This window comes from Eufriesea mexicana, unplaced genomic scaffold, assembly GCF_001483705.2.
Source record: "Eufriesea mexicana isolate 0111107269 unplaced genomic scaffold, ASM148370v2 scaffold2646, whole genome shotgun sequence".
Classification (NCBI taxonomy): domain Eukaryota; kingdom Metazoa; phylum Arthropoda; class Insecta; order Hymenoptera; family Apidae; genus Eufriesea; species Eufriesea mexicana.
This window is the reverse complement of record NW_016910740.1, coordinates 868893-893157: the sequence shown is the minus strand read 5'-3', so window position 1 is coordinate 893157 and position 24265 is coordinate 868893. Positions and strand designations below refer to the sequence as shown.

Genomic DNA, 24265 nt, shown 5'->3' with positions numbered 1-24265 from the left:
TGACCAACGTGGAGGTCAAAGTGTTAAACGCGATTTTCGTTCATAGCGACGCTGGCAATAAAAACATAAAGCAGTCCACCACTTAACTTGGGACGTGAGGGTCCTATGGCCGCAACAGCAGACGCATATTTGTGTTTCTCGGCCATAGCGACGCGTTTACGTGGGACACATTTATGCGTCCCTCGGCCCTAATAGTTGTTTTCGTCGAACGCATATACGCGCTCCTCGGCCAAACTGATGGCTTCCGCAGAACACATATACGTTCGTCCGCAAAGGGACAGAGTCTTAGATTAAGAGCCTTTGGGACAGAGGACGAGTGATCGCATACGAGAGAATAGATTGTAAGTAATATTTATGACGGAGTTGAGTGCGAGCAACGAGCCAAAGTTTAGGAATGCGTCCGAGTGTTTCAAGTAAATACCTACCGAGGACGAGATCGCGTAGGAAATGAGTGATCGAGAAAGAAAGACTGCGTATGAAAGAAGAGAGAATGTTAGGTTTAAATAAGAGTACAAGGACGTGAACGAGGGAGTATGAAAAGAGTCGCAGAGAGAGTATAGTAAGAACATAGAGAGTCATAGCGAGAGTATCAGAGTGTTGTAAGAGATCAGTGAGTTGCCAGTGTCACGGAAAAGATGGTTGAAATCAAACAACTCCCGATGACAATGAAGTATCGAGTTTGAATGTTCGTTCAACTAAATCGAATCGTTTGGATGATAGAAAGAGTCGAAATATTAAATGTTCGTACCTATTGAATCATAGTATCTGTTCCGTCCCGGAGAGCGTGTTTATAACATAATTTTATTCTATGGCTTACACTTTTAACAGACCTAACGGTTTATTTTATATTTTATACTGCGACTGCAATTCCGGAGGTTAGATGTGCCTCAACGCCGTTCTAGCGGATTAAGCTTATAAAGGTAAAGCAAAATTAGGAATTTTACTAGTACCAGACGCGACAGATGGGACCCACTTGTGACAGACCCAACAAGCGACGGACGGACGGCACTTATAAATCACGTCATTGACCATCAGAAATCGGCTCCTTGACAGTTTCCTACTCCTTAGCCAAAGGTCCTTATGTCACACCCTCTGTCCAATTAAAACTCTTTACCTTTCCACCACCAACATCTATTTTACCCAGTCAGAACTAAACTAGAGAAAACACCGGACCGAACACGACGACACAGGACATAGAGTAAAATCGAGAAGTCAGTTCATCTTCGGCACGGATCCTTAAAACATCTCAATTACACATACAAACGCGTGTTCGAAACGGTACTCCGTTCAACGTCTACATTATAACTATTCAACACTTTTCTGTAAATAAACACTCTCTTTTGACCACACACATTCTGGATCCTTATTATTACAACTAGTCACGCAATATTAATTTGACGCGTGATAAGCGTTCCTGGAAATCGAAGAGATTCGATACCGTAGGACGCTACAGTATCAATAGGTCTTTACAGCAAGGCTACGTTGGAAAAATACAAGTCGGTGGAGAGGAAAAGACAAAACAGAAACTGACCTTCCGCAAATTTTGTGGGTGCTTATATAAAGTTAGTTTTTGATGGGGTGAAGATGACCATTGGCCCTTAGTGAAAGTAGGAATGAGTCAATTGTTTTTGGACTCTGAAATTGGTCTGCGTTTATCAGTCAGGCCTTTCTAGTGACTAAGGGCCAACGAATCGTTAGTCATTCAACAGTACCGTAGTAATGTATAACGCGAGTAAAAGTTGAACAAAATGGAGACTCTGTGGTTTGAGGAAATGCTTATTACTGTTTTATTTTTCAGTTTATTCGTCTTTTATACGTTAGGTTTTGGGGTGTGGTTCAAAAGAGTGGAGAAGGATGCTTATGATTATCGGAGAAAAGTTAGTTTTTGAAGTTAAGGTAATACATCTGGTTTTGAATGTGGCGTGGGAAATCGGGATGAGGTGTTTATGAAGAAAGGTTAGTTTTAGGATAATATATTTAGTTTTGGGTATGGAGCAGAAGAGCGAGGTAAGATATTTATGAAGGAAAAGTTAGTTATTTAGGATAATACAACTGGTTTTTGGCTATGGCATGAAAGCTAGGCAGGATGTTGATGATTTCGGACAGGGGAAGTTAGGTTTGACATTAAGAGTCTTGGAAGCTATCACACCAGCATGGCAATATTTATCAGAGGGTGTTTGAGAGATAGTGTTAGTGAATAGAATTATTCTTACCTTATTTGGGTAAATATGCAGTTTAGTTTTTTTGTCAAAAAACTAGTAACTTTTTCTAGCTCCCCGATTTCTTATTGGGGCATAAATAAAGCCTTTTGTGAAAAAACCGGAAAAAAGACGCGTTTAGGGCAAAGCCGCTAACCTGCATATTTACCCTTATTTATTATTTGTTATCTTTGAAATACATAATAATAATTAATCATCACCAATGTTGCTGTAAGAGAATATATATATATTTATTCAATCCTGTGTGTGTGACCCCACCCACCTCAACTCTACATAAGTAATGTTCAACGTACAATATATTTGTCGTGTACAATGGTCTCCTATTTTTTTTCTTATATTTTGAATATCTAAATCATTATTCCTTTTTAATGCTCACTCTTCCAATATTTTGTACTGTTTTTATTTCGTTGAAAAATTAATCTATACTTTGTTATTTAATGTTCACCAAGGTATATTAATCATTATTGTTCGAGTTAAATCCATGTGGTATTCTTTTTAACCTCTTGCTACATTTCCTGCGATTTCCGATTTATTCGAATTAGGTATCCATATGTTCTCCCTGAGATAATTATTATCAATATCCTATATTAACCCATTCGAGACCGATTGCACACCGTATGTGCAATTGATTTCCGAGGCTATAAGACTGGTTGCACACCGTATGTGCAATAATAACAATGGGCATTTATCAGTTATTCTGAGTAGTCGCTCCTGGGGGGTTAATTGCCATTTTTTGTCTTATCGAAAATTGGTAAAACGTGTTATAATAAGCCATTACAAGCTATTATAACTCGTTATGAGTTCTTCATGCTAAACCCCATAAAGATGAATTATCATACATTCTCATTAGAACAAAATTATATTTAACGTATTTTAACACGCACAAACTTTGCACAAATCCTAAAAATCTGTATAATTGTATTGCGAATAAAATATGTATATAGCGTGTGGTAAGATGGGGTTAATAATATTCAACAAAAACTTTTACCCTTATTTATATTTTAAATTTCTTAATGGTACTATAAACCGGAGCTCGTGGTTTTCTGTGATGCGTGCTACATGATGGACTGCGGGAAAGGATCCCTTCGAATTCTCCAGCAAGGTTTCCATAGGCTCTAACACCAGTCCATTGCGTTATTCAGCCTAACTTCGAAGGACCATCTAGCTTATCAATTTTCCTAAAAGTGAAAATAAATCTTGATACAGGGTGACGCCATAAAAAATAAAGATTCCTCTCACAAGTGGCAAATTAAAATTAAATAATATCACAATGCATAGTTTCTCATAAATAAATTATAGTGCAAGGGGTTAAGTAACCTCTTAGAATTCTAATAAAAAAATTGGAAAAGAAGTATAATCAAAATGTATACAAAATTAAATTATAAGAAACGTATTCATTTAATCCCTTGCACTTCTGTTTAATTATGAAAGATTATACATTGAAGAGGTATTTAATTTTGATTAACCACCATGCATTTATTTATCTACAAGTAAATTAGGTAAAAGTTTTAGAAATTCTTAGAATTTTGTACATATTGAAATGACAAATATAATTATGATCGCGTGATAAGTAATTTATAATTGTAAAAGATTAAATCAATCAGCGTTTTGGATGGTAACTAAAAATTTATTTTCACTCTTGGTCCGTAAACGAATGCCCCCAAAACGCCGCATCCTCTGTAATCTTATAGAAGCGTGTCCCCTCTCCGGCCTCGTCTTCGAGTGCAGGTAGCCTTTTCGTCGAACTCCGCTCCTGATGCTGGAGCCTGGCGTCCAAGTATCCCCATCTGTGTCCATCGACCCTGAACCTCGGTAATGTCTTCCTAGAAATCCAACGACAAACTTTCTCCCGCTGGAAGACGATTGGCATCGGTGAAAGTTGCCCACATAATCGTGAGATTTGACATGTAAAACTTGGGACGAATTAAACTCGTCATTGTAAAGCAAAGGGTTAATTTTTAACAATAACAATAATACAAATATATCGCATGTTTTGCAATAAATATTACGCAGAGCTCACAATTTTACACACAAATCGATCCAAAGGGACCCTCTGTTCACTTTATTTCGTTCCATCTTCGATTTTCTTAAAATTTACGTGTTTAACACGTTAAATGTTAAAGGTCCCTAGGGATCGGCGCAAGACTTCCCGTTCGGGCCCGGCCAGTCCAGACTAAGACCAAATGTGCTAGCTTTTGGTGTTAAATTCTCCGTCATCATTGGCAATAATGTTTGGGAATTCCTGTTATAACAATTGGTATAGTATCTCCGAGTTTTATGAACACTTTGGCCGCCGCCAGTGGCCCACTTGACGGTCGAGTCTGGGCCTGAACAGAACGGCAAGCAAAACAGGCTAGGCACTTAACGTGTTGATATAGTTGTGGCGACCCCATGGTTCGCGCACTCTCCATTAGATGGAGCTTAGGAGTACCTGCAAGTGACTCGATGAGTCACTCCCTCCGCGTCCTATAAATAGAAGTTCCTGATTCTACAATATTTCGTGTCTGAGACACGGGTCTGTTAGATAGTCTTATTAACAAGTCCGTTAGCAGGCCTCGAACGAAACGCTACATTTTATGCTTTTCTTCCCTTCGTCCAAAAATCTTCTGCTATACTGCAACGCAAAGAGCACGCCTCATAGTCCTAGGACAAGTTACGTCACTCTTTTTATCTTGGTATATAGCTAATATCGATTTTACGTCCACGCCAATGCCTCATCGTCCTATCCCATTTGATCTCGATGTGTCTTGTTCACCCTCTTCGTTGCACCATACGATGTAATTCTATTTGTAGATGTGACATTTCCACCCCATCCTGTAAAACCTGTCTTTATGATTGATTATAATTGTTAAGGGGGCAGGATAGTTTCATGTGCTCAATAATTAGCGATAATTTAAAGAATCATCGGCGAAAAAGTAATTGCTTAATTAATATTAGCTTTTGTAATTTGTTTCAGCATATTATAGGTTATGTAAAACAACATAAAAATTAAAAGAAGTCTCCTATTTAGCTTAAATTTTTTGTTAATAACTATTGAAATTAGTGTAAATAATTAAAAATTATTAACACTGTAAATAATTTAAGAAATAAATAATTAAAAAAAAATCTAACGTCGATACTTTATAAATGTTATATTAATGATATCTGCAAAATTTCATAATTGGATGATTAGATTTTTAGATGTCTTGCATACCGTTTTTAGAAACATAGTTTCGTGAAAAACGCGTTTCTAGTTTCGGAACGAAATTTTTCATATGTATTCTTAATTTTTCGCTAATCAGTTATTTCTGTCTCATACATATGACCATCTTCCCCGACTCTAGTCTATTACACGGCTGATAGACTGAATCTACCGACGATTCGATATTTTTTAGACGTTTTAAACGATCGTTTAAAATGCTTAAATCATTTTTCCGTCGACTGTGATGCATAGTACAGCAGTTATTGGTCTCATGATTAAATTCATAGTGTTCATATTTCATAAAACTCTCGAAAAGCCTTCATTGAAAATATTAGCAGTAATATAAACAGCAATTTTTGCGTTTGTAACGGCACTAAATAAATTTTTCTCGCAGTTAAACTAACTTTTGTTTTGTTTAAATAGTATTATTAAAATTCCGTTTTAATTTTGGGTCAGTCCAGCCAAAGCAAACCAAAAGAAAGACATATATAATGTCGACTCCTCGACTTTTCTGATGTTACGACCTACAAAATCGGTTCCACGCTGATAGCTGTCACGTTAAGTCGTTATATATAGATATATACCAACGCGTTATGGCATACAAGATCGCAAATCGGTTTTGACTTTCTTACATCCAAAAATAGGTTGGTTTAAAGGCTGAAACCATTCGTATTTCTAAACTTCAGACTATTATTTAAGACAAAAAAGAGTCGATTTTTTCAAAATTTCGAACTATCTCGCTCTTAAGAGAAGGTGAACTTATACTTTTCTTCCGCTTCATCAGTTTCGTTGCAAATACACGGAACGCCTACATTTTCAATTCGTTTCTATACTAACTGCTGTCTACTTTTTCTTACTTGAGACATTTTTAAATATAGTAAATGAATTATTGCTGGGTACAGTTCTAGATTCACTAGGCCCTTTCCGATTTTGATAACCTCGAGATATGTTAGAAAGGACCAAACTTTAAACAACTTTTTCCTTCACGATATTGTTGGGTTGGCTTTGGTTTCCGATATATTAGCAAAATTTTATTCTTACTACTACATAGAATTTATTGTATACGTGTATACACGTCCGTGATAACGTATGCGTTCAAGACACAAATTATAAAGGAGACTTTGTACAAGAAATGTTATGATCAAACTGATTAGTCTAATGTTCTGTATTTATAGATTTGTGTATAATGAAACGATGATATATGTACATAATAATACACTCTGCTGATATTTTCATCTATTAATTGATATCAATATTGATAAGAAACGTTATATATATATATCATGTGATGAACGACTATCTTCGACTATCTTCGACTATCTACGTCTCTAAATACTGTAAAATAAATAGTCACAAAGATATCGGCCCATTTCATGAGTATAATATATTTTGCTAATTTAATTAATGTCAAATTCTGATTTAGCCATTAAAATTTATATAAATAAATTACGCAATTTTAGCGACGAATATTAATATGAAATTTTTAATTCGTCTGGTAAAAAGGAAAATGGAGGAAATCTGGGTATGAAATGAATAAAGAAAATTTATTAACAAGAACAAAATATGGTGGTGGTTCCATAATGGTTTGGCGTTGCTTGGCAGCCTCTAGAATAGATAATGAATAAGTAAACTCGGACATAAAAGTATTCGAACGCTTAGATTTTGTTACTTTTAAGTGAATGTATACGCTAAAATCGAAATGTTCAAAACGATATTATCCATCTAGTAAAGAGGTAATCTCAAGATTGTATTAATAAAGTTAGAAAATAATTCAAATATTTATAATATATTTATTAGAAATATGACTCGTGGTGGCGCTAGTGAGTTCTGTGGAAAACTGTCTTAAGGCTATCATTGGTTAAAACAAAGAAATCGAAATTATACTAAAACTTATTATATTTTAACGAATACTGTTTTACTGGCTAATATTATACATTGCTTTCGAATATTTATGTGATTAACCTAGATGTTTTTAATAAGTGCATCGTGAATACTATATATATCGCAGAATTATGTAATTTTAATGATATAATCTCTAGAATTTTTTTCTTCTATACAAATCACTATTGTTTCAAATATTTCAGTTTAGCGTGTTTATATTAGTTCTTGAAAACGGCTCATGTAAAGGTCGCGTGTACATTTCATTGATGATGCAATGGATCGGATTTTATATTAAAACGGAATTTAAAAACATACAGAAATGTTGGGACTAAAAGATAATATTTGCTTCCAATGAGATAATAACGTCGAACATTTTGCTGGAGTTACAAAACAATGAATTCTTTGTAATGTACCACAATCCTTAAATACGCCATTTTAGTTTCCTAACCTAAACGCGATAGAGCATTTGTGAGGAGAATTAAAACGACCTAGATAAAACGATATAGAGATTATCTATCAAAAAAAATACTTGAAAATATACTGATAACAAAATGGAACAAAATAAATCCAAATTTTATAAAAACTATAAAGTATTAACCCATTGCACTCGACGATTTTTTTGCTAAAGAAGAGTAGGAGTTCGAAGATTTTCTACTATGAAGCTGGCGATATTTTTTTCAGCAATAAATAAGAAATAGTATAATAATTGACACGTAGAATTATTTGATTTCGATACCTCGCACACCGTTACATTATCTTAAATTTGACATATTAATTAATATTGATCTTCGGAATTTTATCAAATGGTGACTGAAGCTCACCTCTCGAGTGCAAAGGGTTAATGTATTGTAAGTATATATGTAGAAAGTAAATTTGTACTTCCAGAAAAGATAATGTTTTCAAATAAATTATATATAATTTTCTAGTTAAATGTGTTCTAGCTTGAAGCATATTAATTAAGGCTAATGCTAGTGTAAATTGTAATGGTTATATCTGAATTTAATACTAATTAAATCAGAGAAATATATCACATTTGCATATAAAAATATGCATTTGTTTATACATTCGTATCAACTTATCGATATAGAATTCGAACTATTTAAAGAGAAGAAATATCAAACAATTTCACGAATGACAAAAATAACAATTAGCGCGTTGTTCTGCGATAACAACTGAATGACTGTCATACCATATGTGGTTATTTTGCATAAGCAGTATTGCTTTGGAAGTGTATTTTGATAATTCTGATGATTTATCAGGTGCATTCTGAAGTAATGTATTTTTTTCGACAATTAATCGAAATTTACCTTATCGAGATACACAAAGTGGGCCACTTTTACTATTTTTATTGTTTTCCTTTTCAGTATGTCGATTTTTTCTCTCTTTAGTAACACAATTAATTTAATAAACATTAAATATCGTTATCTTGTTTTCCTTCTTTAATATTCTACGGTTTACGACGAAATAATTATTTATCGTTTCTCTAATACAAATCGAACTAAAATCACGTTACATGGTTCAACCGGAACATGAAAATAAAAAAAAGAAACTATAAAATATTAAATAATTATTTTCGTTTTTGTATTAAATAATTTTTTTTTAGTATTTCTGACTGTGAAAAATAAAAAAAAGAAACTGTAAAATATTAAATAATTATTTTTGTATTAAATAATTTTTTTTTAGTATTTCTGACTGTGAAAAATAAAAAAAAAGAAACTGTAAAATATTAAACAATTATTTTTGTTTTTGTATTAAATAATTATTTTTTAGTGTTTGTTCGAATTGGAAACGGTGAAACATCTCGTAGAGGATTCAAGTAAACCAAAAAATATTTTTACAAAAATTATAGTATTTAAAGGCAGGTGTTACGCAATATAAATATTTTTCCTATGGATAGTGCAGTGGAACAGATCTTGAAGTCAAATTAATTTTTTTAATAGTAAATTTTTTTAGTCCTAATAGTAATTTTTTTAATCCTATATTTTTTTTATTTTTATTGGGACGAGTTCAACTTGACTATAGGTCACCTAAATATCTTTCTTATTAGCTGTTCTCTGAAAAAATGTTTCCAGTTAAACTTGCACTATTTCAAAGGACAAACTTAACCATGGAAAGAATTTTCATTCAAAGTCATTTTTACACGAGATTTCAAAGTTGTCAGTATTCGAATGGAGTGAAAAGAACAAATTCGATGACCTCATAAGCGATAAAGTGTATACAGCAATTAATAAGAAAGATACTTAGGTGATCTCTTTTAGGTGAACTGTGTATTAGTGATATGAATTCAAAGAATACTCGATAAAAACAGAAACGCAACAGTTGCATCAACAGTTGAAGCAATTGAAACAATTGTCGGAATTCAGCATATGCGTCAGCAGTGGCAAAAGTGTCGAAGAAGAATCATCTTCATGGCTACTTATGATACTTTATTGGCATCCATATACCGCAACGTCTGAGTTATGCAAAGATGTATTCGGTATGATGTCAACTATCAAATTAATGATGGTTATTATTAAAATAATAGATAATCATTAAACAATGAAGATCGTATTTGATGATGATCACGTAGCTGACTTTACATTACGGCTTAAATTTAAAAACTTATGTATCCGAGGAGCATTTAATTTTAATCAGTCGCTATGCCTCTATTTCATTCACGATAAAATTATAAAAGATTTTAGGTTTTTCCTGTAAGGTTTACTTGTTCTAAGTCATGTTACGTATAATTTTATTCCTATGTCGAGTGTAGTTGGTTTCTCCACTTTGATGTAAGAAATTCATGACAAGCTCGTCAAGATAGTACAGAGGGTTAAATATTAATTCTTAACTATTATTCGTCGTGTTTATAAATAAGTTAGACAAAACACAAATGTACAGGATGGACCATTTAACGTAGCCACGTTCATCGTTTTCGTTCTTACAAGGAGAGTACAAGTCCTTCGGGTCACCGATTTAGTTGAAACTTTGCAGGTCTGTAGATTTCATCATGCAGTTCAAGGATATATATCATTATAGAGGCAACTACTCAATAGTTTTTAAGATATTTACGATTAAAGTTTTATTACTTCTGTAACTACAGATTTATTCCCACTAGTTATCAAGTGGCGTTGTGACCTAATAGCGACACCCGAAAATTCCTATGATGCAGGTCCGTCATTCAATTCCCGTCTCTATGATTTTTTTTTCTTCAATCTATTTTTTATTTTGTATTCATTTTTCGCCTATGAAAACATTAAATAAAATTTCTTAATAAAAAAATTTATTTTTTACGCTTTCTTATACTAGTATATATTTCTTACAAAATAATAAGAATACAATACAAAGAAAACAGTTTTCTATAGCAATCTGATTTACTACAGAAAGAACACAAAAATATAAATAATCATTACATAGAGGAAATACAAAACCTATCGCTCATATAAGTATTAATTACAGCTTGACAAATGTTTTGTAACATTGTTTTAGTAAGTTGATTTCTTCTGTCAAGGGCAATACAATTAATTTACCAAAATTCAAATGTCATCTCCTCGTCATTCTTCCACATCCAACAATTTACGACAAAATAATTTTGATTGTCTCTAATAGTTAATGCAATATGAAAATAATCGAGGTGGTCATGTGTTATGGTCCACCCTGTATATAACATTATACTGAAGTACAAATTTATTGTCTGCAGTTAATACAAAGAGTTATGCAAGTCAAATTAAAACTAATGCGCAGAAAACAAAAATTTTGTTCAGAATTCAACATTATAATTTTTAACAGTACAAATTTTGAATATTATTTACTAAAATACCTATAGTTAATACTTAAACGTTATTTTACATTTTATTGTTTCAGAAATTTCCATTACTTTATGTAACGCTCAATTTATTTGCATGTTTGAAGACTTAAAAGATTTATATAATTACATGATGTAGAAATAGAAAACAGATTTATATAATTACATGATGTAGAAAATGCATGTTCTGTATATCTACAATTATATACGTATATTTAAGATCTTACTTGAAGATATCGACTAGAATAATATTGTAATGTTTAATGGAACACAATAAGCGTTATTAACAGAATTTGGATTAATAAAATAGAATAGTAACTATGCACGACTGACCACGAACTCACTCGACCTTTTATTCTCACGCTCTGACAACTGTTTTACAAAGACTGCTTTTTATGACTCGCAACTGATAACTTTTAGACTGCTTTTTGCGACTCGCAACTGATAACTTTTAGACTTTTTTACACTCACACTCAATTGAACTTTAGTACTATGACTGACAGACTTCTAACCTTAAACTTGCAGTAGTGGTTACATAGATTTTTAAGTATATACGTAGGATCGGGGTGTGTGGATTGGCTAAAGTAACGTTGTTTTACTGCTTCTTAAGATACAATAAACTTATACTTATTGGCTACGAAACTACTTACTGCTTACTGCTTACTGCTTACTGCTTACACACTATTTGGAGGACCGTGAAGGACTGGACTCCTCTTGCCCGCGCCCTGGCACCCTTATTTAAGCATTCACTCTGTCCTTTTCCATACCCAGGCTTTCCTTTGCAATCATACTCCTTTCCTACGCAACCTCGGAGGGCGCGGTACCTTCAAACACTCTGCACGCATATCTAATCTTTTACTCTAACCTAACATTCATTGAAATCGATCCTCTTGCGCGCGGTCTCTTTCGTTCTGGGTCCAGACACACCTGCTACTCTTCCAGGGCCGTCCTTATTCCAATCCCACATATATATGTTGGGATGAGTGGAACAAGTATGCATGGGATTCCAGTATGTAATGAATTCAGGTTATTATGATAAATGAGTATGCGTGTAATGATTGAGGTGTGTGTGAATTGTGTATGTCAATGGAATGTATGAAGAAGAAAGAAAAAAGAGAGTGATTTCGGATACGTTAGTTGCAATTGAGTTATAATAGTGAGAAGTCGTGTCATAGAGTAATTGTGAGAAATTAATTATATTTAAACGTTATATTTGTGTTTTATAATCTTTCTAATTAAATAAAGAATTGTTCTTATTGTTATTAAATTTCAACCACCACTAACAAAACTGACCTACTCGCATTCTTGTACAGTCAAGTCTCCTATGAACTGATTAATTCGTACCGCGTAATATGGAAACCATGTTATAAGAAAATCAGAATTAATTGAAATGAGGAAATGCGTTTTATGTAAACCACCTTATGATAAACATAGTAATAAGACAAATCAGATTAACCCTTGCACTATGAGTCAGATGCACTCTGGCGTGACAAAACTATTTTTCATTAACCCTTTCGCTACTACGAGTGACTATAGTCATCGGCCACAAAAATTCAGCCAAAAATTAAGACAAGTGCTCCCGTTCCGCTTAACTCTCTTCGCAAAGAATGGCAAACGCCATTGCGATGGTGGGTTTTTGGGTTTTTTTTTTTTTTTTTTTTTTTTTTTTTTTTTTTTTAAAAAAGACGGTCCCGAATGCTAAAGACTGCGCGCGCGCAATATTTCCACATTTGACACGACACTTCGTTCTACGGGAGGGACTTCACGACGACGCCCACCATAGTGAAAGGGTTAAAAATCTTAACCCTTTGCACTCGGCGATATTTTCGTTACAGAAACACAGTAATTCGAAGACTTTCTGTCATAAGGTCGATGATATTTTCAAAACGGTAAATAATAAGTGCAAATTAACAGTAAGACGTAGAATTATTTTACCTCGATATTCCACGTATCGTTGGGCAATTTTAAATTCGAGATATTAATTAATAACGATCTGTAGGGACACATCCCAAATGCGGAGAACGAAAGTTCCTTGTAAATATTTTCGACTCCTTTGAGACATCGAGGGTTCCGGGTCAATGGGGGCCTGGTTTGTCTTTACGACCAGGGCTCCATGACTCGCGGACGCGCGGACCGCTTCGACGCCTAATGAGCGGCGAAAAGGAGTTCAGTTTGTTTATGCCTCTCCAACGATACGGGTCTTCCCAAAACTTGTCTTCGCGTTTTCCGCATCTGGCCCCCCCGCACATAATAAAGTCCTACTAAGGCAACGTAGTGTTATTTTCACTCGATCCCAATCGTCCTCCACCTTCAGATCTTTAGAATCTGATTAAATGGTGACTGAGAGTCGCCTCTCGAGTGCAAAGAGTTAAGTTGCCTCTGACGTGTTATTTCATACAGTTAATGAAACAGATTAGTGAAAAACAGTTTCATTTATAAAATGCTTTGAAATTATGTGTAGGTACATAAAAGTCTTATATTATACACTTCTCAGCATAACAATATTAGCGTTCCTTATAAAATGTTCAAACGCAATCGCATTGAATCGAAAAATTTTCGACAAGGCGTGGAATGTCGGGGAAGACCCTCGACATTAGATCACGAAAATCGATTAGATGGTAAATTACATTTACTAATGGCAGATCCTCAAGGCAAACATGACTGTCTAGGATGTTCAAATCGAAAAATAAAAGATGGAAGGTGAACAACAGTCTACTTTTGCGAAATTTGCGACAGAAAGCCATTTTTACACGTAGGAAAACATGTAGATTGTTTTAAAAAGTACCATACTTTAAAAAAATATAAATAACAATGAACTAAATATTCGTATTTTGATATTATACATTCTTTATGAGCAATCGTTTTGTTAATAAAGCATTAATCTTTAAATAACTGCGAGCAATTACTTCATACCAAACGTGTGATATCAAAATTAAATATTACATTAGTCCGAGAAGAAACTAGGAGAACAATTATAGTACAAAGGGTTAATTTATACCGCGTTACATGGAAACCTCTACCACGTTATATAGAAACTTATAAGATTCTCAAAAATAAATAAATTGTACATAAATCAGACCTATATAAAAACTGCATTCTCAAAGTATTAAGTTACGATTGATACGATTAATAAATAAAATTTTATAATAGAAATGGCAATGAATATGTAGATTTTTACATATTTGAATTTAGGTTTGTCGAATATAATACATTATTCATATAATAAAATTTTAAAGTAAAAAAATTGTTTGCAACAAAAAACCTAATTCGATACATATTAGTGACATATCCTAATTTAAAATAGGATTCTAACATGTTAAAATTGAACGATTTATTACTTTGTTTTATATAATCATCTTTTGGGTGTCTATCAAAACCCTTATTAAAATATATTCTATCATAAGTTCTCTTATCCATCATTGTTATTCCATATTTCTTCTTATTTATATTTATTTCCGAAACAAATGTTTTATTCTTAAACACTCTTATAAAACCACTTCAGTCTGATTAGAATTCAGACATTCTTATCATGTAGTTCAGACATTGAGAATACCACAATTAGATTGTTTTATTATTTATCATCTCTGTCAAATATTTGCAGTCTAACTCTTTTTTTTTCTGATTGTCCGAAAGTCCTTCTCATTTTGCAAATTTTTTTCTTGGTTTTCAAATGTACCTTTATTTGGTAGTTCTTCCAAAACCTCTTTATATGGAGTCAAGTAGTTTTGAAATTCTCTTTTAAATTTTGCACTGTGCATCGTTGAAGGATCACAAAAATTGAACACATCGAATAAGTGCTGCCATAGATAAATTTTTCAAGCTATTTGAGCTGCCGGAATGTTCTTGCACGAAAAACGCGTTATAAGGAGACCGTGTTATAGGAGAACTCCCCAATTTTCGCATCGCGTTATATGAAAATCGCGTTATAAGAACACCACGTTATAGGAGACTTGACTGTATCCCTATTCAACCTTACATTGTGTCTTCTTTCATATTCGGCTTTCTTCCTCAATCACGCATTTTTCACGCACCTCGATAGACCAGGTACTTTAAACACTCAGGACGCATTCGTAAACTTTCGCTCGTTTCTCACACTCGACTCATAAATTTCCCTTACAATCGAATCTCTTGCACGCAGTCACTTTCGTCCTATGTTCCAAACACTTAACATTCAGAGCCGTACTCGTTCCATTACTACATACATATTAATGATGTTTAGAGTACACCTGTACGCCACTCTGTATTCCGAAGATTAATAAACGGTTTGAGACTGTTAGATTAATCCCTTGCACTATAATGATGAGCCTAACTCATCAGTTTTTTATACTGAATCGCACAAAGATGAGTCACTTTTGTCATGCGAGTGAAATTATACTTAACAAGCCTTGACATGAATAAAATTCATATAAATTCTAAACATTTGTATAATTTTAATGTAAATGAAATAAATATGCTTTAACCCATTCGAGACCGATTGCACACCGTGTTTGCAATTGATTTCCGAGGCTATAAGACCGGTTGCACACCGTGTGTGCGATAATAATAATGAGCATTTATCAGTTATTCTGAGTAAAGTAGTCGTCGTGATAAGACTTTTTTTTGAATTAATAGTATCTGTAAAGTATAGGAAAACAAAAATTGGCATTGGTTTTGTTGCGTACCAAAAAAAAACAAAACATTTTGTTTGAATTATCAGTGTACTATTTCCTAAAAATGTATTAACAAATTATATTTTCTTTTTCATTAGCGAGTTACATTACTTTATTACCTTTAGACATTTTTTTAAAAATTCATTTCTCGTTTATATTATTTTCTTCATTATTCAACTTATTTTTTTGACTTTTTACTATTTCTTAAAAATTGTCTTTGCATTATATTCTGTTCTTCGTTATTGAAAGCAAAATAACGATTTTATATTATCTAACTATTTTTGAAATAAATGTTTATCAATTTTAATGATGTATTTTTATTTTACCTTACATTGCACACATGGTGTACAATCCGCTCCTCGCAATAAATATTTTCTAAGGAGCGAGCTGCACACACGGTGTGCAATCGTCTTATTTATGCGAATTCACTTACGAATTGGGCGATTTCCATAGTAAACAAGTATTTTTTATTAAAAATGAACAATATAAAGAAAAAAAAATTTCGCTCCTGGGGACCGTGTTCGAAAAAATCGTCGTCTCGAATGGGTTAACCAGCTAGAATTAAACTTTTCTGCAGTGTACGATTTTTTATTATTAATTCGTAGTATATAAGGAGTTAATCAGGTTGGGAAATTGTGAAACACTGGTTCTCGAAATACTATATTTGATACTATTGTAATATACGGTGTGGGTGTTTTGTCTGGACTTTCTTGGATATCTCAAGAGAAACTAAGATATTAAAGAAATGTTCTACGAGAATTGTTTGGTATAAAGGAAGACATCACATGGTGTAAAAATTTTTTTTTTTTTTTTTTTAGGAAAAATGCTATATTTTTCTATTCATAACTAATAATGAATTCTATTCATAATAAATGTAAAGGGAGACATCACATGGAGTAAAAAATTTTTTTAGGTGGGATGCTATATTTTTCTATTCATAACTAAATAGGGCTTGTTAAGGCGAAACTTCTTCAGTACGGTCACAGTACATTATAGGAAAGTATGGTGGTAGAAATAATAAAATTTGACCTTTACTTGTTTGATTAATAAGATCACACAGTTCCCGAGTCTCGTGGAGTCTCATAAAACCAATCAAAGGTAAATTTCATCCGTAAAAGGATGAATTTGATTTGCAAGGAAATGAGTATGTCCTACAAAAAGATGAATTTGAAATGAAAAGTATATAGTATAAAAGACAGTGGAGGCAGAAGTTCGCAGATTATTTGATTATTGCAAAAAAAGATCGTAAAAAAAAAACATTTAAATGCACTGATTTATGATATTCTTAATCTTGTAGGTACGGTATTTATAGTATAGTGATTTTTAGTTACTTTATAGTGTACCATTACACCGCCATTATAGTGACTTCCGTGAAAATTATTAATTTGAACGGTACGTCACCATAATGGCTTCTGTGGATATCATAATTTGAACGGTACGTCACCATAGTGGCTTCTGTGGATATCATAATTTTGGACAGTATTATACGTTTTTTTGCTTTATTTTTCATTTATTTCGCCCAAACCACATTTCTTGTCGTACTGAGACAGAATGGCGAACGAGCACGCCGTATCTAAAAGGTTAAAATGTTATATTTTTGTAATATAAGTGATGAATACAACAGGATGTAAATCTTTATCATAGTAGATTGAGTTTTCAAAGTATTGTGATATATATTGTTTCCGTTTCTTTTTCAGAGTATCTTTGGAGACGAACTTCGCGACTTACGTGTTGAGAAAAATAGACGAAAATGGCGACCGTTGGACATTTTGATTACTTTGATGCCTCAGAAAGGCATGTCAGGACCAGCTAAAGTATACGCACAGATTGATTTACATGTAACGTGTAGCGATAAATATCCCGACGAGTAAGTGCATTTTTGATCGTATTAATTCTTTTATTTAATGCTTTTTGTGATGATACAAGTAGATATCTTGAGATGATTTACTTTTGGGTATGCAAACACAGAATTATACTAAGGAGCAGATTTGTTTCCCTTCTGTTTTTTATTTTTTTTTTTTTTTAAGGTGTATAGCCTCCATCTTTTTTATCAGATTTTCCATTACTTTTTCTTAATTTCAATATATTCTATCTTCTTAATCCTAGAACGACACTTGCATTTATCAAGTATGACTAGCACTATGAGGATGCAGATCTAAAGTTAAATGCAAATTTTTTCAAATTTCATTGATGGTGTTCATAATGCTACTTTGTATATATTTCTCTTATTATAATTTGAATTTATATTATATTATAATATTATTAATATTATAATTTGAATTTATATATTTATTATATTGTTACTATAATTTGTAATGAAAAGAAAAACATAATCTATATTTTAGTTGTACGGAGTAAACAAAAATTTCTATATTTGGTAATAACCATTTTTTTAAATTTGATAACATTTTATTACATTTATTATTGTTGCGACCCTAGGACCGCACATCCCAAGTTAAATGGGGGACTGTTTTATGCCCTTTTGCCAGCGTTACTTGACTCGTGTACATTCGTTATCATCTGGTCACTACTTGGGTGAACCTTAGCAAGGGTCAATAAATCACCCTTAAGACGATAAGCATAAGGACCCAAATTATTTAAACATCCACCACCACCGAAAGACGTCGAAGCTAAAACACACCCCTAATATTATTCACAACCAATAGGAAGACACACACCCACTACTTACATTTCACATCAAACAAACAGTAGACATACAAAACTTATAAAACCATTGAGACAGCAGTCACGAGATAGTTCTCTTAAAAATCCCAAGAAGACAAAACAAGCATCACGACCAGATAGTCAAAACAGGCCTACAACGATCAACTCAGTGCGAGAGACAGTCACACATCAGAACTCTTTAGTTCACCCCTAACCAAGTCTAGCTCTGTTAATTTAGAGTAGGCTGCATCCCAGCAACATTATCGCTTTCGCGTAAATGGGCCTTACAACCCCGCGAAACTCCCACCGTGAGAATTGCAATATTTGAGACGCAACAATTATATTGGTATATATGAAATGTCTTTTTTTTAAAGATTTGAAATTAGCATGAAAATAGTGTAGTATCGCAGGATTTCCACCTCATGTATAGGTGACTTTAGTTTGGAAGGTCGCCGAGGGTTCGAGGGCCAGGTCGGTCGGAAAAACCCCGGCGATGCGTCAGGCCCTTAGCATGACCATATTTGGTCATGTTGGGAAAGATTTTTGGGGAAGATATAAAAGAAGGCAAAAGTCTTTAACGAACAATTCTTGTGTAGAGTTTTGGAGGAAGAACTTTTAGGATGAGTTCTTGGGAAGAGTGATCAGAGCAAAGTTGTTAGTTATTTAGTTGTATTTTAGTTGTAACGGGCTGAGTTGTAATTGTGTTGTCGAATCGTGTTGTAACTTAAGTTGTAGTTGTAATTGTAGTTGATATATCTATATTCGTAGGCTTAATTGTCACCACACATTGTCTGTTGTATTATTATTCTTATTACTAATAAATAGTTAGTATTATTTACCATCACCCAAGTCTCTACAATAGTGTTCCATAAATTTTGTTTAATACTTAGTTATTGAAAGCCACGTTAAGAAAAGCTGAATTTGCTACAACACAGTTGCTTATTATTTTTAAATAGAATTAAGCTTTTGCATTTGAAGGCTTCTTTGTTATAGGGTCAGTAGCACCTCTTTTTTTATATAAAATTGATAACATTTTTAAAATAATTATGTTAATTATTATTAAAGGAAAGTATAAATTAATTTAAAGAACTATTGTATTTTACTATTATATATGTTATTACAGAATAATAGTTGCTGTTGCTTTTCATTCATCATTTGTTGCATTAAAAAGTACACAGACTTAAATCTTCTCATAATGTATTAATTACTATTTAATATATTTGAAACATGTTATTAGTTGTTATGAAAAAATATGTTATATTATATCATAATTAATTAAATTAATGATTAATTACTAAAATTAATTATTACGTTATATAATCAGTAACGTATTTATTTATATTATCATTATAAAACTTTTATGATTTTTCATTAAAATATTCTTCGATACTATTGCTTATATAGGCGTTACTATTAAACTATTTACATTATTTACATAATAATTGTAATGCATTAGGTAGATAATGTTTTCCATGTGCCTGAATATTACTTTATGTACAGAGAAGACTGTGCATTTAATGATTACTATTCGTGATATTAATAATTCTTGCATATGAATTTATATGAAAATTGCTGTTACAAAAAAATTTATGTTAATTTTTTAATTATTATTTAAACAAATACCTTTGTTAAATTCTTCGTCTAATTCAATTCCTTACTCAACGACATGGAATGTAAAGAAATATTTATATTGTTACGGATCGCGTTTACAATTCTTCTTTTATAAGTTCGATCGCTAGATTGCTGAAGATTTCCAATGAATACGTCGTTGAATTAGTTTAACCCTATTGAACGTTGACAACTCTATCCTCTGAACTTTGATGGAAGACACCCCTTTTTATACTAAATAGCCGATTGTTATTTTGCCCGAATATTCTGGAAAATACTGAATTACTCTTTTCCGGAAATTACGATTCGCTCTTGTTACTTAGCCGAATACAAAGTAAATATGAAAATCTCGTAACAATATAATCTCAAATTTTCAAGATGAATAATAAAACATACGTATATGTTCAATATTTTTTTAAGTGCTATCATCCTCGTGTAATTTTCATTTAAGTCACTGTGTATGAAAGTATGAATTATATTCTCTCGCTATTGATATGTCTAATCTATTGTTTGTAAATTATACAATTTATGAATGTTCTATATTCTTTGTACAAGATGGACCACGCAATTGTTTCAGGCCGCAACTTCGTCATTGATACATTTTCGAAAAAATGTTAACCCTTAATCCATTTGCATCCAAGCGCGGAATATTCCGCGAGCTAGGACTGTCGTCTATCACCGAGCGCGGAATATTCCGCGAGCTAGGACTGTCATCTATCACCGAGCACGGAATATTCCGCGAGCTGACTTTTTCCATTACCAGTTGCTGAATATTCTTCATATGCCACAGATCACGGTTGATCCCTTTTGTGAGCACCTCATCTACATCGGTTCATTATATTTTTAACAAGTTTTACTTCTGTCGTGAAAATCCTTTTAACTGCCATTATGAGTAGGTGCTGGTACGCGCGCGGTGATACGGGCTAGTCGTCAGGTGAACGTCGCTGATGCCTCAACTTAACCGTTTGAGTGCCACGGGTCATTATTGTTTCCCAATCGATATTTGCCAAGCGGCGCGATAGCGCTTGTCATATTCCGTGTCCAAAAATGCCGAGCGGCGCGATAGCGCTTCTCATATTCCGCGTTCACCAACCGAGCGCGCTGATTGTCAGCTTCGCAGCTCAGAGCGCTGGCACTTTTGGACACAAAATAGAAGAAGCGCGATCGCGCCGCTTGGCACTCAAACGGTTAAGTAGAGCCATGATGCAAATGGATTAACAAAAAAGTAAAGCGTACGAAACCACTATGTCTGTAGGCCCTTAGATGCTTTTTAAATGTAACAATGGAAAGTAGCAAAAGAACATTTTTTTGTCATTATACCCTAATATAATTTCTTACGTAAAATGAACAGAGAAATCGATCTGTGTAACGAGAAATATACATTTTACTTAAAAAATCATTTTTCTTTTTCCTTGGTCATTTTTTCATAAATACATCAAGAATGAAGTTACATTCTGGAACAATTGCGTGATCTACCTTGTATAAGTAGGCTAGTACGTTCGATCGTATTATATTATTTAACACATGAATGGCGACGCCTGGTCTATATGGGCCCCGACATAAGCTTCTATCATATCAATTTTTGCTTGTTTCCATATATCATGATATAAAGCTAATAATTATGAATATAATCACAAGATGAAATAAATAAATATGCCAATTTTTGCTATATGCTATTACGCTAATTATGCCAATTAAATATGTCAAACTTATTCTTCACCACGGATACGAAACGTTTACAATATCGCATGTGTATTACATATATATAGGGTGTCTTAGCAGAGGTAGTATAACCGGGAAAGGAGTGATTCTATTGTATATAAAAAAATAATTTGAAAATAAAACATTAAATTTTTTCATTCGAAGCTTCGTTATTGAGAAAATCGAGTTTGAATATTAACGAGTACACGTGCACTTAAATATGGCTTATTGTTAGATGGATAAAACATTAATACATAAATATTGGTGATACAATCGAGGAGTAGGTTATTCTACACGTAAGAACAAATTAAAAATAAAGAATAACATTTCTTCATTCAAAGCTTCGTTTTCGAGAAAATTGACTTTGAATATTTACCGAGTACGCGTACACTTAGCTATGGCTTATATGGATAGATCATCAATACATGAGTATCAGTGGTACAATCGAGGATGGGGTGATTCTACATAAAAGAACAATTCGAAAATAAAGAATAAAATTTTTTCATTCAAAGCTTCGTTTTCGAGAAAATCGACTGTGAATATTCACTGAGTACGAGTGCACTTAACTTTGGCTAAGGTGGATGGACCATCAGTATATCAGTGTATTCGGTGGATATTGAAAGTCGATTTTCTCGATGACGAAGCTTCGAATGAAAAAATTATATTCTTTATTTTCAATTTGTTTTTTCATATTGAATCACCCCCTCCTCGGTTGTACCACCGATACTCATGTATTGATGGTCAATTCATATAAGTCATAGTTCAGTGCACATATACTCGGTGAGTATTTAAAGTCGATTTTTTCGATAATAAAGCTTCGAATGTATAATTTTTATTACATTTCATATATAATATATTTATTGTCGTTCCTAGTAATAAATAACACTTTTCTCTTTTCTTATTACTATCTATTATAACTATTTTTCTCTTTTACTTTCTTTTTTTTTACTACTTGTAGATCCCATTGCTTTTACTATTGTTTTAGAGAAAGAAATCCTATTGTTTTCAAATATTTTAAAATACCTGAAAATAATTTGAAAATGATTTGAAATATTTATATCTAAAGTCGGGTTCGGACGGACCCAGTGCCACCATCTAAGTATGTTTGTGCCGTTTGATATTCTGTTATTTAAATAAAAAAATGTAATCACCATATCATTCAATTTGATCCATTTACTTGGTAAATGAATAGTAGTTACTGTGATATTCGTTCTAGCGTCCGCAGTTCAGGGTTATTTATGATCGTTTATCTTGAGTGATTTCTGCGAATTTGTCTGATAAAAGGAGAAAAAAAGAATGAGACGCATTGTTATCCGATGCAAGCATAAAGTGTATATTATGTATCTCGGAAATTATTAATTTCCGGAAAATAATATTTTTACAGTTACTACTCCCACTCCACCGACTCCCACAACTTGCTATCCATTGGGAATGTGTATGGTTTGACAAAAGTATTGGCGCAGCATGGTTGTTGCGGTACAAGTGCTTATAATTATTAAACTAATTGATTTGAAGGAAAAACTTTTTGACATATTCATTTGTTATCTATTCTAGTTTATTACACAGTAAAAGCAATAATATAAATACATTGATTCACGAAACAATAACAAAAATGCATTTATTGGACATTTTATAGATGGACAAAAGTATTGGCACACGATGCTAAATGTAGTGTGATATCGCAGGATGAGTGGGTCGAGCATGTTATCTAGAATGCGTGCGAAAGGACGAATGACCGTGTGTTAGGATCGTGTGGACGGGATGTTTATGAATGCATCGGATGAAAGTGAAGAGTGTCTCTCGGAATGCATTTGAGTGTTTGGGCTACGTGACCCGCTGAGGGTAAGATTGCAAGGAGTGCGTGGGAAAGTGTGATTGGGAAAGAGAGAATAGGTATGAAAGAGGATAGAATGTATGGTTTTAAATAGGGATGCAAGGCGTAAGTAGGCAGTATGGGAAAGAGAGAATAGGTATGAAAGAGGATAGAATGTATGGTTTTAAATAGGGATGCAAGGCGTGAGTAGGCAGTATGTAGTATGTTAGAGTTCGTAGTAGAATTATTAGAGAGAGAGTTGTGAAGAATTGTGTTGTTAGTTGTATTCGTGTTGTTAGTTATAATCGTGTTATTACTTGTAGTCGTAAAAGTTTAGTTGATAGATATCTATATTCGTAGTCTTTACCGTCACCGCACATTGTATATTATATTTTATGTCTAATAAATAGTTTTATATTATTTAACAACCCCACCATCTCTACAGTAGTATATACGCATTTATTTGAAAAATTTCCGATCGTCATTTTAAAATCTAGTTAGGTGACACCCCGATTGTCATTTTTAACAACAATCATCCTAAACTTCAGTCATTTAACAACAGGGTTTCGAATGAAAAAATTATATTCTTTATTTTCAATTTGTTTTTTCATATTGAATCACCCCCTCCTCGGTTGTACCACCGATACTCATGTATTGATGGTCAATTCATATAAGTCATAGTTCAGTGCACATATACTCGGTGAGTATTTAAAGTCGATTTTTTCGATAATAAAGCTTCGAATGTATAATTTTTATTACATTTCATAT

At 33.0% G+C, this 24265-nt stretch overlaps 1 protein-coding gene across 1 annotated transcript in view; it reads left to right on the top strand.

The window, feature by feature from the left end:
- The window catches only part of Gcn2 (eukaryotic translation initiation factor 2 alpha kinase Gcn2), a 70294-nt gene that overhangs the window by 11221 nt on the left and 34808 nt on the right, over nucleotides 1–24265 (top strand). The window contains exon 2 of the mRNA XM_017904088.1: nucleotides 17409–17578. Coding sequence (XP_017759577.1) covers nucleotides 17409–17578 — 170 coding nt within the window. The remainder of the gene's footprint in view (nucleotides 1–17408; nucleotides 17579–24265) is intronic.